Source organism: Myzus persicae, unplaced genomic scaffold (assembly GCF_001856785.1).
Source record: "Myzus persicae strain clone G006 unplaced genomic scaffold, MPER_G0061.0, whole genome shotgun sequence".
Taxonomy (NCBI): domain Eukaryota; kingdom Metazoa; phylum Arthropoda; class Insecta; order Hemiptera; family Aphididae; genus Myzus; species Myzus persicae.
In genome coordinates this window covers 247,155-266,685 of record NW_019103413.1, presented here as the reverse complement: position 1 = coordinate 266,685, position 19,531 = coordinate 247,155, and the positions used below count along the sequence as shown (strand labels likewise).

At 27.7% G+C, this 19,531-nt stretch overlaps 2 protein-coding genes across 3 annotated transcripts; one reads left to right on the top strand and one right to left on the bottom strand.

Moving 5' to 3' along the window:
* Positions 1-832: 832 nt before the first annotated feature.
* Positions 833-5,739, bottom strand: LOC111034454 (odorant receptor 46a-like). Its single transcript, XM_022315712.1, has 5 exons — positions 5,717-5,739; positions 4,587-4,686; positions 2,912-3,037; positions 2,282-2,440; positions 833-898 (listed from the first exon to the last, which is right to left on the bottom strand). The coding sequence occupies exons 1-5, from the start codon at positions 5,737-5,739 to the stop codon at positions 833-835; spliced, it is 474 nt and encodes a 157-aa protein (XP_022171404.1).
* A 7,014-nt stretch (positions 5,740-12,753) lies between these two features.
* LOC111034466 (myotubularin-related protein 2) lies at positions 12,754-18,022 on the top strand. Of its 2 annotated transcripts, XM_022315729.1 has the most exons (12): positions 12,754-13,122; positions 13,463-13,538; positions 13,724-13,813; positions 13,879-14,082; positions 14,287-14,547; positions 14,622-14,938; positions 15,001-15,131; positions 15,194-15,369; positions 15,428-15,535; positions 17,033-17,217; positions 17,526-17,721; positions 17,783-18,022. In XM_022315729.1, the coding sequence occupies exons 2-12, from the start codon at positions 13,476-13,478 to the stop codon at positions 17,924-17,926; spliced, it is 1,875 nt and encodes a 624-aa protein (XP_022171421.1). In that variant the 5' UTR covers positions 12,754-13,122; positions 13,463-13,475; the 3' UTR covers positions 17,927-18,022. The 2 variants fall into 2 exon arrangements, with proteins under 2 accessions (XP_022171421.1, XP_022171420.1); XM_022315728.1 differs by lacking the exon at positions 12,754-13,122 and having other exon boundaries at positions 13,129-13,538.
* Positions 18,023-19,531: the final 1,509 nt, after the last annotated feature.

Below are 19,531 nucleotides of genomic sequence, written 5' to 3'. Positions count from 1 at the left end.
ACTTGCAGCTGTCTCTGGGTTATGCTGTAAAAGTTTTAGGCGACACAAATTAATAATTCATAATACGGGAATCGAAATAATAAAACACACTAATTATTAGTCGTCATACGGAGTCCAGTTGTCTCTCGCAGGATTCGGTAAAGAGAGCTTGTAGCTGTGATGGGTGGTGCTCATATGTTCTGGCCAAAGGGACAGGCAGGCAATTTAATCAAATGTTTTTTGCGCTTCCAGGAACTATACTTTTCTTCGGTGGCAAAATTTTTTTTACCATTTCTCTTCTCTGCCTGCATGTAAGAAAGCCACATACCCTAAGCTTCACTGATGCAAGTGGGTACATGCCGACCTCTCAATTTGTGGTCGTATAATATAGATCGACTATTTTTTTCTATGACAATGGTTTTATACTTTAATTGAGGATGTCTGATTTCTACTTGCTACAATTTGTCCGTTATTTATTATAGTATGTTACATTTTATTTTATTTGTTATAATGATGTGTGAGCATATCATTACAATACCTAATATACAGCAGAGTGGTGCCCACTTGCCCACTTTTTTTCATGAATTTATGAATTTATCCTTACAAAACAATTTACTAACAACTATTTTATTTCGATTATTTACAATAAATTCTGCATAACCTATGACATAACCATAATTATCTGACTAATATTATACGTTATGACCTCTAACTTATAAATGTAGTAATTAAAATAATCATAAGAACTAGGCTTATAAGTTATATTAATATGTTTAAATTCGATTAGATACTAAACTATTAATTTGCAATGAATGCAAAACTTTACTGAATCTAAAATAAACCAGTACAACATTTATTCAACTTTTCTTTCAATGTAATTCACTAAAACCGAAATAATTGAGTAGCAATCGCCCATTGTCTGCAATCAAAAACATAATAAAAATCTATTTATTTACTATCCACAAAATGTATATCATTTTTTTTTTTAAATTTATTCATAATTGACCAAAATAATTTGATAATTTTACTAAATGTTAGTAATATTATTTTTTATACATTAAATTCTCAAAACCATCATAATGTCAAATTGTATTTATATTACAACTCTAGCTTGATATTTATTCCAAGGTTCCTCAAAACTCATAAGTATTTATTATATCAATAAATTCAAAAATAGGTATTACAAAAACATATTGTCACGATTTATTTTGAAAGTATTTGATGTTCTACTAGTTCAAGTATCACAAATTTTAACCAAATAATTTTTTATTTTTGTATTTTTTTATATTCAAAATTATAGTAGAAACTTGAATCATTGATCAACATACAGGGTTATCCAACAAGTATGCTCACTCCCCTTTTTTTCTTTAATAATGATATTTTTCAAAGCCGGATTTTTGGAATTTTTAAATGTACGCAAAGGCCATATTTTCATATTCTTGAGATTTTTTTGTGCCACTTAAGGAGTGTCCTGTGGTGATACGAACCTTTGTTTTCCAAATAAGAAGCCCACTTACTTTCTTTAAATTATTTAGCGGATAATTTTTTTGAGAATACTGATGTATCGAAATCATAATTCCAACGAGTGGTTTCCTAGTTATTGGACAATTTGTACTAAGGATAATAGTACATAATAGGGATATGCTTATACAGTTCTACACATAGAATAAGAAAAATAACTAAATAAATCAAAAAGAATTTTACTTGCTATTTACCTAACACCTAAGTGTTTGACTAAATAAATATAAAATGACGTATTATTTTATATTAAGTGTATAGACTATGGATAACAACGTATACTGTATACTGTATCCTTCTTCACTATTATAAACTATAATATCCTTAGCACAAAATGTGTAATAACTAGAAAACTACACGTTCAAATTTTGATTTCAATACATCAAAATTCTCAAAAAAATTATCTACTAAATAATTTACAGTGAAAAGTGGGGTTCCCATTTAAAAAACAAAAGTTTGTATCGCCATAGGACACTCCTTAAGTGGTACGAAAAATCTCCAGAATATGAAAATATGGTCTTTGAGTATATGTATGGATTCAAAAAATCAGATTTTGAAAAACTTCATAATTAAAGAAAAAAGGGGGGTGAAAATACTTGTTGGATCCCACTGTATATTATGCATCATAACTTTTTTGATTAAATACAATTCTCCAAGCATACTTTGTTCTATTACATTTAAATCAAACAAAAAAATTAATAATGCAATTAATTCCATAAATACATTTGACTAAAACTATATAATACCTACTACCTAATTAAATAAAAACTATAATGGAACTTACTTTAAAAAACATTTCTAAGTTTACTATTTTCGTCCTGGTAAATTTTAACTTTTTGTAGTAAGCATTATTCAATTTCATTGTTAATGATATCAATTTTTTACATTTCATGTCCATTTCGGTCCAATTACTACTGTACAATGCGAATATTATTGAATCTTGCTTTAATAAAAAAAAGTTAAGATAACAAGGATTTCATTAAGAATTTTTTAACCTGGGACTATAAAATTCGTCAAATTCGACACTTTTTCTACAGCCTGTATTTGTAGTTTTTTCCGACAATGTAAAATTTACGGAATTGTATACTTTACAATGCATGTTCTCTAAATAAATGTATGTGTGCAAAATGCCAAATTTGATATGTTAGTAATGTAGACAACATACGTTGAGTATTTCATATTTCTATTGATTAAATAATATATTGATGCATGTTAATAGTATTACTAATACATAATTTAAATATTTACTGAATTTTTTATTTCTAACATATATTGAACTATGTAATGAAAATATCAACTGTGCTTATTTGAATAAAATAATTGTAAGTAATACTATAACAATGCAAATGCATAATAAATACATACCAGATCTACAATTAATAAATAATCCTAAAAAAAATGCATATAAAATTACTTGATTGTGTAGATTGCCAAATAAATAACACACCATAAATATTTGAAACAATAATGGAGGAATTGAGCAAAACATTTTTTTTATCACAACTTCTGAAGCTTTAAATCTATCATCGTTGGAAAAACTCTGAAATCATTTTACTCCGGATAAGTTATCACTTTTTAACTTAGTTCACAAATTATATGAACAGATATTAATTTCAATTAATTTAATCTAATATTTATTTTGCACGGAATTGTACAATGGATAATTTGAAACAATTAATCATAAACTTAAACGATGTAAAATTAACCCTTGTGAACTTGCCAGCGCAACATTAGCAAACATCGGTCCAAGCAGTCCAACAAATTTGTTGGTGAATTGTTGGACATTGTTGGACAACTTTCAACATGTGTTGGACATTATTTTAACCAGGGGACCAATTTCAAATTTGGCGCTGCCAAGCGCAACTTTTGGTTGAAACATGTTTTTTGTGCTAAATATGTTCATGTCGATTTGTTGGACATTGTTGGACAGCTTAATTTTCAAAATATTTTGACTTGTGTTGAACTATTAATAGTCATTTGAAATTTTTGATTGTTATTTGTTATTTTTAAATTCAAGTAGAAAAAAAATGTTCGCCCGGTCAAAAAACTTAATACAAGGTCTCTCGTAAGTTGTTAATGGAAATTAAAAAAACAGTGGAGCGTAGATCCATGGTAATTTTTTATGATAGTTTAAACTTAAAACTCTTACAAAATTCGTAAAAATCTTGAAAATTATCAAATTATAGTTGGTTAGAAATTCATCAAAATTTTTCTTTTTATATCTAAGATTTAAATATTTAATTCAAGATCCTTTATAAGTCTTTCTTTCGGATACATCATTATTTAAATAATATTATTATCACTTACAATAAAATGAAGTTAAACATGATGGTATACTACTTAATATTCAGTGAATTATTTTTGTAAATATCATAACAACTTGATAACACAAATCCGAATTATCTGTTGAGATCAATATCTTTTTACTAGCCCTTTCCTCATGTAATTATCTTAAATCCATATGATTTAAACACTAAACATTTTACTTTAGGCATCATTCGGGCTCTGACAGCCACTGACGATCAGAAATCGTCATTCGTCACTAGTATATCAAACTATTGATAATGTGTTTTATTTATAATCAATGATAAATGTCATATCTATTTACTTCAATGTATATGAGATACTTGTTTCGTCAATTTTGCACTGCATTAATATTTATTAACTAATATTCAGAAAATGAATAAATAATACCTTGTGTTCAGTTATTATATAAATTATACTAACTTTAACAACAAGGATAATTAAAAAAAAAACTTTTTTTCCAAATAGATGATATATATGCAGTAAGTGTGGTAACTATTAACATTATGAAAATAATATTCTTTCATTTCAGAGTAGTACTATACACTACGAGTATTACTCGCATGAAACAAGTGAGTTATGGTTTTGAAGTCAAAAGATGTAAGAAAAGGCTTTAGTATGTTTAATAAATTGAACATGTTTTTATGGAAGATCGATTTTAAATGTTTAGATTTACAAAAAATCATTTTCTATTAATAATAATATCACCCATCTAAATTAACGTATTTATTTGATATTAAATAATATTCAATTGACAAAACAAAATTACTGAGTATTTATTTTACCATTATAAAAATAAACCAAAGCGTGATGACCGATAATGACGATACGACAATTTGTAACAACATCACTCGTCTAAATAAGAGTATGAATTTTTCATATTTCCTGAAAAAAGCAGAACTTTGTTAGGCATTAAGTTTAGCTTAAAGTAAATTAATTCAGTGTTAGTCATTAAGCTTAGTTATAAGGTAAATAAACTCAATCGCCAACCAAAAGTAGAGATTTCAAAACTCCATTCAGCTGCAATTTATGTAGTTTGCTCTTAAGTATTGGAAAAAATGTATTCATCTTCATATAGTATATACTACATAATATTAAATTGTAAAGAAACTATGAAAAAACAAATTTATACAACTATCCCCATTAAACTTTAAGCGCATTCTATCTCCACATCATAATTCTGATTTTATTTTTCAGGTATATAACCTATTTGCAATTTGAATGAATGTTAATGATTATGCTTAGCATTTTTATAATGGTTTAATTGTTCGTTCAAATAATATCAGGGGGCTGAAGTTATGTTTGCTGGCCACATCCTACCTATACAAGATGATATCATATTTTCAAATTATTTTCTTAACTTGTTAACATGTTGTATACCACAATGAAGTTAATTTATGTGTTACTATCGTTTAGGATTTTCAAGTTTAAAATTTTTTTAGAAATGTGGAAAATATGCAGTGTTGAGGAGGCAACTCATTCCAAAAAGAATGGATTCCTAGAATGAGTTCTTTTTATAGGAAAGAAGTTAAGAACTGCTTCTTTTAAAAATAAAGAAAATTAAAAAATTCTTTTTTTGAGGAACGTGAAAAAAATCACAGTTCCTTTAAATTTTAAAAACATATTTTAAATCGTAATAATTTAATTTTGTTTTTACTCGTTAAAAGGTAAGATATTTTTAGTTAATTTATTTAACTATGTATTAATTTAGCATACATAGATAGATAGATTAACAGGTAGATTTTATAGACTTATAGTACACATTAGGTATGTATTCTTAGTCTTTAACCATATTATTCTTGAAATGTTAAATTAAGTACATAGGTAATGTTTTTCTAGAATATTTGGTTGGATAAAGTTTATTTTCAAATTAAAATGTAATAATATTTCAATAATAAAAAAAAATAATTCTTACTCCATAACTGCTTGATGATCCATTATAACTGTTTTTAAGTCATCGTATATTATATCGTGTTCATTAGGTATCTTATTATATTCATCTGTATAATCTAGAAGAAACAAAATAATTGTGTTCATCTACCAAAAGCTAGTAAGTCTCAACAAGTATGAGCAAAGTTTAGAATTTATAACTTTTTACAATTTTTTTTCCCTAATGAAACTCATTCGGTCATAACAAAAACACATTCAAATTACCATAGCACATAGGTATTATATTTAAATCGTATAACTTAAGTTTAGTTGTACATTTAAAAATCCAGTTTCTTGGATTAATTAGTTTCGAAATCTTGGCTTCGTTAAAAACGAGCTGAACAATTCACGGTGATGTCGAACTCGAACCTAACATGTTCAATAATGAACTGAACTAAAAACTAATTTTTGAAATAAATTATGAATCAAAGTTTTTAGATGTACGTCAAACCAAAGTATGAAATATAAGACATTTTTTGTTAAATTTCGGTATGGTTTTGTTATTTTAAAACTAAGTTCAAATATCCTACTAGAACTAAAAACATTAAATTTGATTCGATTTTTTATACTTTGAACAGTTCAATCTATAACTAGTAAATCAGTAAATGTATACAAGAACATTTTTTTATACAACACGTTCAAGTACAAAATATTATGTGCAAATATTCAATGTAACTTAAAAGTCGTACTTACCAATTGGGGAATTAGAGTCGCTAAGTTTTTTGTGTCCGATCGATTCGGACGCACAGCAAATCAATTGCAACTGACAGCCCATACCAAAGCATAGTGTAACCAGAAGAATATCGAATATAAGAAATGATATTGTCAAAAAGATGAGGTACAATGCCTCAGCGATGTAAAAAATATAAAAGTGTGTGTTGTACGTTTCGTCAGACACGATCAAATAGAAATTCATAATATTATGTCGGTAATACCCGACTGATCCGTCGTGATTTTTGACTGGTGATACGTCTTCACTGAATGCCAATGTAATGACCATGTAAGTGATTGTCGACATGGAATACATGATCGCATATATGGTCGTTAACGATACCGAACGTTCTCGCCAACGATCCAGTATAATATGTCTGTTCTGGTTGCTGGAAGATGTAAAACAGTATCGCGTAATCGACAAACAATTCCATATGTCGTTCGAGTGGCGGACGACGATCCAAATCTTGTAGATTACGTACAACGTGGTTTCTGATTTCCAAAAATAATCTATGCTTATAGGTATATTGACCGTCCAATAGTACAGACCATTTAAGTTCAAAATCATCGATATGGCAAACATGTACACCAAAATGCAAGCCATAATAATGTGATAAACGTTTCGACCCCGACATTTTACGGTTCCAGGATCCAAAATTCGATACAAACCAATAAATTTGGCCAACTTGATGTTGAAAACATAGTTTTTCTCGTTACGAACATCCATCTTAATAGTATTATTTTACTGATGTATAGCTTATAAATAATAATTAATAACAATTATTAATAATACATACACCTCTCGGTCGTCTGTTAAAAATAATTATGTACCTAGTACCCACTTCTTTTAACTGTGTTCTTTTAAATATTATGCTCGATATGAGGTGCCCCAAACACACATTTAAATTAATTTTTATTATATTTTCATTGTTTCATAAACGTACATAATTGACGTGCCTACAAAAATATTATGGCAAAACACTATAATTTTACATAATTTCCATAGAACTTAAAAATGATTTAAATCACTTGCTACAGGGATGATTATTTTTTACGTCTTCTAATAGGTATATGTTAACGTTAATACTACCTTCATAAAAAATATACTCTTCTATTAGTGAACTAAGGTCTTTAACTAACGTCATTTATTTTTGTAGAAGACTCCTCGACATATTTATTCACGATGGTTAAGGTTTAAAATATTTATTTTTAGAAACTATTTAAATATTAACTCTTCGTGGTTATACTATTTTATTATGCATTTGCAGTAAAATACCTTTTTTTCTAGTGATATTGCCACGACGCCATGTGGGAGTCAACCGTTGCACTATAATTATCCCCATGCAATATCGTGTATTAAATAGAAAAATTCAAATTAAATTATAAAATTCAAAATAAACAACAATAAAACAAATAGAGTAAAACAATACTTAAGAATATACGAAAATATGATATCACGCAACATCAACTATAAACAAATAAGCTCCTGCTTTGTATATTATTTACAAGTGTGCGACAAAAACTGCATTTAAACTATATAAGTAGATATTACAAATTCATCAAATCAAAAAAAAAACTTAACTGTAAACTTTGACGGTCAACGTTCATGCATAGTATATTATGACGTGTATTAAATAAATTTAGTAAATGATTATAAAAGGTCTATAGTGATGAGTTTATAAGATATGAGGGCTATGGTGATTCGAAAATTGTAGTCATTACTCATTAATAATAATATACATCAACATAAATAATTTTTAAAAATTTCCCAAGTATAATCCTTGTATATAAAAAAATCCAAATAGGTTTGGTTATTAATACTAAATATAAGTTTTCGTCTATTTTTTATTAATGTAAAACCAACTCTAGGGCTTTTAACCTTAATACAAATATTTTAATAACTAAGGAACTACTCATTCGATTTTTGAATGTGGTACATCAATATTTTCAAAAAAATTATGCACTTATTATATTTACAATAATATAGAGGAGGGTTCTCATTTGAAAAACAGAAGTTTATTTCACCACTGGATACACCGTAAGTAGGTAGTACAAAAACATTCAAATAATTCAAATTTCTAAGTTGGTTGCAATATGGAATATGTCTAATGTCTATATTTTTTTTTTATAGAGAGGTATTTTCTTCGTTCTTGGCAAACGAGGCTCGCGGTTATTTCTCCTATATATTTTTACATGATGATGATAAGTGTCCGATTTCTTTGCATATTATGCAGGTAGACTGTATATGGTATATCAATGGTCAGGAATATCCGAAAATTGGTGTTTTTGATTGATTTGTATAGACTTGTCTTCGAAAACTAGTTATATGTGTTCACTTGTGTTGAACCCTGCTTTAAGAAATGTTATGTTCAAGGTGGTATGGATACCCAACTCTTGCTGCTGTGCTAATTGTATTGTGATTTGTGAGGGATACTTGGGTACACATTAGAAAGAATAATCAGTTTTGAAAGGTAAATTAATTCTCTAATAGTTACTGTCAATTAGTTAATCAGAAAGTTTTGATGTAATCTAACAATATTGTCAGCTAATGTATGGCTGCCATAAAAATACAAAAATGGTCATTTGAAATGCGGAACGTTTGCGATAACATAATCGATTTGCTCAATGCCTTCGACACCATGTAGAGAAGATATTGATATTAGTCTTAATTATTGTAACGATTAATCACGAATTACTTTTTATTCGTCTTGTTTATATTCTTGCATTATTCAGTATAATATTTTAGCTTACCTACCCGCACATTCACATAATATTAAAATCATATTTATAATGTTATTCTTTGTAGTGTAGGTAAGCTAAAATATTGTTAGCATAATAAGTGTTGGAAAAGCAGTTATGTTTCCTAAGAGTTTTTTAAACCTATGTTTAAAACGCAGTTTTACTTTTGAAACGATTAATGAAGCTAAACGTGAAATACTGAAAGTAAATTTGGTATGTTATGCACTTCGTCCAGAGGCGTAGGTATAAATTATTGAGGATTGAACTTTCAACGGAACTGTGTTATAGGCTGACATGAAAAAATTAGTATTTTTTTACTTTAAAAATTGCACATAGGATTGGGTTAGGATACAAATATATTTACTAATTAATACTTAGTATAATAATTAAATACGTGTTCTTCTTATTATTTTTTTTAACTGTACAAGTAAATTAAATCCTTGACTACATTGAGGTGGTTTGTTAACAATTTGTACTGGATCAACATTGACGCCCTGCTTATGAATATTTAAAGGGGCTAACACACAGCGGTTTTGCCATACATCGCCATTTGCAGCCGTCGGAGGAGTATTCATTAAAATTCACCAATATGTATTTTTGGGGAGGAGGGAGGGTTTACCAGCTCACTCCTTACCTACGCCACTGACTTCAGCACTTGTGACTTGTATACACATCTAAGACGGAGTATGGCACAACGAATGCGGGTGTAGAGTGTCCACTTCAGAATTAAAATACTAAATAGTATCATCAGATTATGTATACATAATACATTTGTTGACAATTAGTATTTAGTAGTTCTATACCGGTATCATATAATAATAATTGTTATTTGTTTTTTTAACATGTCTTATTTTGAATTGATAAATGATCATTACATTTAATTGTAATTTATTATTATTTGAATTTGCATATTACCTTATTGATCAAATAAATTATATCAATAAATTAATTTGTATTTTATACCTTTAGATCAAAATGTTAAGAAGGAAAACGCACTCCAATTCATGTTCCAAGCAAAATTCTATCCAGAATATATGTCACAGAAGAACTTATACAAGACATTACTTTGAGATTATTTTACTTACAGGTAATATTTTATACAGTATTAAGAGTTACGCACTTATAAAAAATTGGTAATTACCTATAAAGATTTCAAATTAACCAAGTAAAATACTAGATTACTTTAAAGATAAATATTTGTTCCCATCGGCTATCATGCTAATGAAGTACTGAGTAATAATTATATTTTATTCAACTTTTCACTTTCCGATTTTTAATAATAACTATTAATATTATGTTCTGTTAAGAAAGCTCCAGTAATTAATTACATTTATTTTGTTGAAATATAACAATATTTTGCTTCAAACAATTATGATCAGTTATTATGAGGAATTTTGAAATGTAATTTCTATTTATGACTATTTGCGAAATATTAAAACTACTATCAAAATAAATTGTTAATAAAATGAGAACAATTTATTTGGTAATTACTAATTTGTTGATGATAAGACTTAATATTTTTTTTTACCGAACTATTTAATTGTCAAAAATAACATATTTAGTCATGATTCATGAGATATAATCGCATATAACATATTTTAGAAAGTAATTGGTAATGATGCTAGAAAATACTACAAATGGTTCTTTAAATATTATTTCTTATAAGTCATGTGCTGTAGATAAAAAACAAAAGGTTCGCATAATAATTCTGACGTTTATCAACCGAGTACATTTAGTAATACATGTGTATTTAAATATTAATTAAAAATAAGAAAACAGCTAGTTAAGAGAACATATCTTGAAGAAGATATCTGCTCTACATCGTAGTCTTCGATAGTGGGTAGTATATATGATTGTCTGCAGGTTCGTATTGTAAAAATTAATAACAGTATTTTTTTCTTTAAATATCAATCAAACCTTATTCTTTAGGAGGGAGGCTGATATAATTTATGTTTATCAGATCTTAAATATTGAAAAGAGGTCATAGGGGTCCACCCCCCCCCCCTCATCACTGGGTATGACGGCCCAGTGCCCACTGCATGGTGCTATATGGTGTTGTTACTGCTATATACTTTGGTACACCCATCGGACCCACTGTCATTTTTTTGTAGAATTAAATAAAATATGTTAAGTCAAATTAATTGTATATTTAATATACGACCACGAGTTTTGAACAATTATTTATTTCTATATTAGTTAATAATTAACTCATATGAGTTTATATGGTAATCCGAGTTCATTTTAATACTCTGGACAAATGGATAATGACACATCAATTAATAATTATTGTAATTAATTAAATAATCTTTGTAACAGCTTATATATTAGGTCGAACTGATTTGAGTACACATAAATATTGTGATTTAGATCCAAAAGCACAAACTGAATTGTTAAGTCTTATGTCTTTATGCGTATACGCCATACATAGACATATAAGATATAAAATATAAATATATTTTTATGTCTATGATGCCACACGGCCATACAAAATTAAATTATATAAATAATCGGTCATCAACTATAATTTCTTATCACGAGGCTGGCAGCACTGCACCTCAAAATAAAGAATATCTATTTTCTCAGTTTCTCATGGAGATTATGGACCTTAAACTGCATACGGAACACTATAAGTCACTATAGTCACTATAGTCTATAACACTATAGTCTACTCGACACGATGAGGTGTGAACCCACCTTAGTATAATGTTATGACTGAGATAGTGAGATAGATTATGATATATTATTATTGTTTTATTTATCTGTGATATTATCTATCTCAGTGATTTTTCTATAAAATTGTTATTCTTTACCGCGATGTTGTTTTTTAACTTGATGACACAAAAACAACAATAAGTGTTGATATTTCATAACATAAATCAATAAGACAATAAATCATTATTTTGCGTTGCTAAATCAAAGGATTAATCCAAATACCTCCCAAAGCTTAAATCATATACAATTAAAAATTGTTCTATAAATTGTTCTTAAGCTATTCGTGATAAATCGTTTATTAACAGCGTTTTTAACAGTTGAAACAGTGCTTGATTTGGGGGAGGGGAGACCCCCTTTTTAAAAAAATTTTCAGCTTACCCCTTCTATTTACTTGAAACGGAACGCTGGGAACGCAACATTTAGTAAAGTGAATTTGTAAATCATCAGTTTTTCTGATGCAAAATATACCTATATAAATAGCCATAATGGCATAATATTTGTACATTTGAATCGACTATGAAAAAAAAAAAATGGATTGTTAAATTGCTAAGAAATTGTATGATGCCCACATAAGCATATATCTGTGATTATGCTATAGATACATTTTATGAATTAAATTTTTATAAATCGTAATATAAATTATAATGTTATTGGATGATGTAATGACTCGTCTTATCTAGTTATCTCCAATTACCAAAGTATAATTCTTAATACTATGTATATTTTGTAGAATAATTAATTAATAATTTAACATTTAATGTCTTTTAAAAAAATAATTAATGAACAAGTGTTTTTTTCTTTTAAAATATTTTTATATAATAAATTTAATGATTTTTGGGATTACGGGTGGCAAAGCCCCCCACGGTAATGTGACAGTTAATTTTATGTGGAACGCTCGTTCATCAAATATCCGCTGAGTTCCCCTTCAAGTTTTTTTCTAAATCAAGCGCTGAAATACTGAATTGAAATATTAGTTTTAATTAAAATTGAGTTAATAAATAGTTCGTGACATATGACTGTTAAATATCCGAAGTAAATGCTGAATTTAAACACTGTGATATGATTTGTGACCGCCACAATTGTGTTGATAAGATTTTTGTAACAAGTGGTGACTGGCAAGTGCAAATGTGCAATTGAGATTGTCAACGTATTAATACCTAATGTCCTATAGTCTATAAACAAAGAACTTGAGTGTCTTGTCAGACCTAGCTTCTCAGTCAGAGTACTCTGGTGAGTCGTGATGTGTACTTGCGTTCGTATACTGTGAATAGATCTTTGCATTTGGTACCTATTTACACTTCACTACTTCAGTATTTCAAAGTAAATTAGTGTACCTGATTACTGTAATTTGTCACTGTCTATTGTATCTATTGTAGTTAGGAATGTGATAAGAAAACACGAGATAAGATTAAATGATTAAATAATAAATATTGCTATAATATCTTCTAATTCTTCTATGTATTTTTGCCACAAACATCAATTAAGAGCAATTTATTTGTTTTGTGTCAACTTAAATACCCTTTGAAATGTTAATATAATAATTTCCTTAATTGGTTATGGATTTAAACAGCAAATATCAAAATATGAGTTCAGATTCAGATTCCAAATCAAGTTCTTTAAATTCAAAAGTCGAACAAGAAGAATCGGTAAGTTGTGATGTTTCCTTATTTATGTATATATTACCATATTATTGTGATGATGTGTTCATATTAATATGGTTTTACTGTTAATAATTGCCTCATATGCATTTTTGCAAATTCTTTTTTACATTTTACTTTTTAAATGTATATAAAATATATTACCTACCTAATCAAACCATTATTTTTATTAGGAATCAAATTCGCCTACTAAAAGCCGTCGATCAACAAGTTCTACATCTAATGAAATTCCAACTTTAGGAGACATAAAATTAAGAAATAAAGTAAATTAATTTTAAAAAAAATTTTAATATTGACATAGTTTTGTACTTATTTCATAATTTTTAAGGTATCAGAAAATGTTGCTTCTGGCCGTTCAGATGATCCACCATTATTATTAGGAGAGAAAGTACAAGGTGTGGCTCGAGATGTCACTTATTTATGTCCATTTAGTGGTCCAGCAAGAGGTTGGTTATCTGTCACCAACTATAAATTATACTTTAAAAGTCTAGAACGGGATACTCAGCTAGTTATTGAAGTACCATTGGGTGTGGTTAGTATTTACTTTATATTACTACAATTAAAGCATATAACTTCATAAATTTCTATTACAAATATTAAAGAAATGTAATTTTTTAAAATTGATATCGCATACTATTCATGTATTGGTATTACAATTGATTAAATGCTTTTAACAAAATACAACATTTTGCTATACTTGTTTATAAAATTTTTTTAATGCAATATAATATGGCAGGTGAGTAGAGTAGAAAAAGTTGGTGGTCAATCAAGTCGAGGAGAAAATTCATATGGTATTGAATTATTTTGTAAAGATATGAGAAATTTACGCTTTGGTCATAAACAAGAGAATCATTCAAGACGTAATGTGTTTGAAAAACTTCAACAATATGCATTTCCTTTATCTCACAGTATTCCAATGTTTGCTTTTGAATATACTGAAACGTTTCCAGAAAATGGTTGGAATGTTTATGAACCTATGGCTGAACTCAAGAGAATGGTAAATTATTGTACTTGACTATCGGGTACTCATTTTAATAACAATATATTATAATTATAAATGATTTTTTTTAGGGTGTGCCAAATGATACATGGCACATTACTAAACTGAATGATGGCCATGATCTTTGCGAGACTTACCCTGCAATTTTAGCTGTCCCAGCTGGAGCAACAGATGAAATTATAAGAAATGCAGCAGCTTTTAGAAGTAGAGGTCGAATACCAGTATTAAGCTGGTTACATTCTGAATCTCAAGCCACCATAACTAGGGCATCTCAACCTTTAGTTGGTGTTGGGGGGAAGAGGTGTCGTGATGATGAGAGATATACTCAACTTATAATTGATGCAAATGCACAGTCACATAAACTTTATATTATGGATGCGAGGCCCAGGTAAAGCCGTTAGAATTTATCTAACTATTATTGCAGTTCTTATTCAAATGTCTATGTTATAGTGCCAACGCAATTGCCAACAAGGCTAAAGGAGGCGGTTATGAACCAGAAGATGCTTATCAAAATGCAGAGTTAATATTTCTCGATATACATAATATTCACGTAATGAGGGAATCTCTGAGAAAACTTAAAGGTCTGTTGGTTATATTTTAAGATGTAGTATTTTTATTTTTAACTGTAAATACTTTACCCTAGAAATATGTTTCCCAAATATTGATGAAACAAAATGGTTGTCGGGAATTGAATCTACATATTGGTTAAAACATATTAAATGTATACTGGCTGGAGCTTGCCGTATTGTCGATAAAGTAGAAAATCATAAAACTTCAGTGCTAGTTCATTGTTCTGATGGATGGGATCGCACAGCGCAGGTAAATAAAAAAAAATCTGTACTATGTATTTGATTTCATTAATATTGTTATGTATCAGTTGACTGCATTGGCCATGGTACTTTTGGATCCATATTATAGAACAATAAAAGGATTTGAAGTATTAATTGAAAAGGAATGGCTTAGTTTTGGTCACAAATTTCAACACGTAAGTAAAATTATTGATTTATTGTTTATTTGGTAGATTATAAGTAACTATTTGTAACCTTAGTACCTCACAATATTTATATAGAGAAAAAAATGTCTTTCTGTAATAGGTACTCCTTAAGACATTTTTACATTAAGTTAGGTTTCACTAATGTACTCACTACCCACCACAGAAGTTCACTTTTAAGTTCTAAGATACCGTCAGGTTTTGATTAGGCTACCGATTAATACCAAGAAGATTATCTGTCATAATACTATAATAGCAAATAATATCCGGTGCAATAACCCAGTATCTTCATATGTATTCATTTTAAATTGTATGCGAGGCATCAGATACATGGCTAATTATTCATAAATATTTAAGTATTTTAATTATCTAATTCAAAAAAAAAAAAAAATATAGGTAACTTGTTATTACATAAAAAATGGAAATTGAATTCTTTTTAAACTTATTTTGTATTATGAAAAAATTATCCAAAATGTTACAGAATTGTAAATATTATAGCTATGTATACATACCACTATAGAGCAATAAAACATTTTCTTAATTTATCCTAATAGATATTATAAACACTTGGGGATACTCCGTTGCAGTACCCATGACAAAATATATTTTGACATGGTTGCACCAAACAACTTAGTTACATCAAAAAATCTCTATTTGTATATTAGCTTATTTAGAGGACAAAAATGTTTCATTAATGCCTTAGATCACATACAATATATTGTGCATGATCAAAGGTTAAAGCATAAAAAATATCTAGACATCAATTTTTTTTATCAGAAAATATAAAAACAAATGAAGATACCCGGTTATTGCACTTCACTGGCGGTTCCTGAACCATGCAGCATGACTCCCTTTTGAGATGCAAACCTTTTATAGGGGAGGTGTGGAGTAAATATATTATAGACTTAGATTACTAATATTTAGATCATATTTGAAGTCGACAACAATTTCTTAACCTTGATTCGTGCATTAAACATTGAAAACAAACCCATTGTCTACATTATTTTATTTTATACTGTATAATTTTTAGTAAATTCTGTTTTCTAATCATAAATATCTTCAAATTTATACATGATAAATTAAAGTAGAAAATATTAAATAGTCTATTTCATTATAATAATATTATTCATCGGAGGTGTGAGAAAATTTGTTTATTTTTAGGGAAGTTTGAATTTAAAAAGTTTGGGAACTATTGCACTTGTCCTTTTATATGAGCTAATACCCTATAAATAGTATTATAACTATCATAGCTCATACTAGCATTTTATTAATTAACCAGTACCATTGATCAAACCTTTTTGTAGTAATTGTTGTATTTGTCCATGATTATTAACTAAGGTCTAAGAGTTACAAGAATTAGCATTTTTTCAATTAAATTTATATGAAGCTGCAAACGTAATTTTATTCTTACATTAACAAATCATAAAAACTCAGTATTTAAATAATGACTAATAAGATTTAATCTAACTACAGTATGGTTTTTATAATTAGAGAATTGGCCATGGAGATGATCACCATTCAGATGCAGATCGATCACCTGTTTTTCTACAGTTTATAGACTGTGTTTGGCAGGTGACATGCATGTTTCCAAATGCATTTGAATTCAATGAGTTATTTTTAATAACTATTATTGATCATTTATATTCTTGTAGATTTGGAACATTTCTTTTCAACAGGTATTTTAATTGTTTTTGATATTAAATTATTTATGATACGATAATTATTGTTATTGGAAATTAAGTAAAATTAACTATTCAATATAATGTGGAGTGATAGTTACTTTAAAAAATGATTTCTTGATTCATACTTTGTGTATTAACCAAAAATATAATTTTGAATAATAGTATGAAAAAAGAACAGTTTTCACCATTCAATTGAAGTCAATTCGCATTTCGATTAACAATATCTCATACATGCTTAAACATTATTCTATTGTATCACATCACATCACAACTATATACATAATATTATTTATTTTACTTAGTGAAAAAGAGCGCTTACAAAAAGAAGTGAAACAAAAAACTGTTTCACTTTGGTCTTACATTAACAGTGATCAAGATTTATATAAAAACCCTTTATACTGGCCCCAGCAACATGCTCTTGAACCAGTTGCTTCATTGCGCTACATTAAAATGTGGAAAGGACTGTATTGCCGATGGAATCCAAGCATGAGACCACAAGTAACTAACTACTTGTTGATAACGAATGATGTTTTATAATTTGTATTAATAATATTTTCAGGAACCAATTCATCAAAGAACAAGAGAACTTCTACATATGAAAATGCAATTAATGAAAATTTCAGATGATTATCGACGAGAGCTCAAACATAAAGCATCTAGAAACACTTCTAGCAACCGTTTAACATCTCCCATACACATTTAAACTATACAATTATGAATACTGCATTACATCTCATTAATTTGTTAGACCTATTTATTTTATATTTTTTATTGTTATTAAAGAAAATTATAAATCATATATGTTATTTATTTTAGTGAATTTAATGTATATTATACAAGAATGAATTATGTCCAATTAATTATTAAGTTTATGCATTAAACATAATATAAATAATCAAATCATAAGTATTTTTCAACCATTTTGTATTCATTAAATGAAAATGTCTTATATCTTTAACTCCATTCAAGTTATCTAAATGAGTACAAAATATTAAAATAGATCATTGTAAAATCAAATATTAAAATGAATCTAAAATTTAATAATCATAAATGAATGATGTGTAAGTAATGATTTTTATGAAGATAAATCCTAACCATCAAAACTTTATGAGCTTATTCCAAAGTTCTTATACTATTCATATGAAAATAATTAAGTAAAAGTCATTGAAGCCCTGAACTCTATATTATATTATGTAAGTATATATAGAGCTACAATCTGGATGAATGTATAAATATATTAAACATTGTCAATTGCCATAGATAAAGCATACATTTAAATACTATAAATGAAAAAAATTAATAAAACAAATGAATAATTTAAGAAATTTCAAATTTGTATACATTAAATATGATTCATTAGTATTTTAAAATGAAGAATAAAGACAAATTAAAAAATAAACAGTTGTTTTAATCTTATTTTTCTTATGTCAAACAAAATTAAGTAATAATTACTTTCTTCAGTTGTTGGTTTATAGACTATAGTGCATAGAGTAAGAATATAGTGTAATGCTATTTCTATAGTGGAATACATTATGAAGATTTTTATTATAATTTCGGTTTTATATTTTGTAACAGTCAACAATAACTTGTCACTTTTAGATAAATATAGAAAATAAATATGAATGGATAAAAAAATGTATTGACAATAATAAACATCAATATAGAAAAATAAAAAGGTCTAAGCCACTTATTATTATTATTATTGATTATCTGATATAAATAATCGTGGTATAGACCATTGACCGAATAAAAGACATTTATGTCATATAGGTCAATGGCAGTGGCACTCAGACAGGTCATCCAGTACTGCAACTGCATGTGCTCTCGAGGGTGGAGGTTAAAATGTCTGATGTCACAGGGAAGCTTATAAATGTATGATATAAACTATAGTATATAATAATTAATTTCTGTGAACTTAAGTGGTTAATAAATGAAAATATATTTTAAATAAAAAATAATTGGTGGTTAACTTTTTTAACTGCATGTGCTCCTCTAAAAATACCCCTGAGTACCTACCACCAGTCAATGGTACAGGCATGAATGAAAATTGAAATGTTGGTAATGTATACTATTATTATATTTCTACCTTTAATCGCGTCATTTTCATGATAAAGTCTGTGTTATTATTATTTATTATACATCATAATCATATTCTTTTATGATATATTTCTACATTAAACCTTTTATATAATTATATCACAGACTTTATAAAAATGTTCATATAGTCTGTGTTTATATTCTTAGTTTATTTATAAATTATAACATTGTATTGTATTGTATTTGTTTTGTGTACTTAAAATCACGCCGC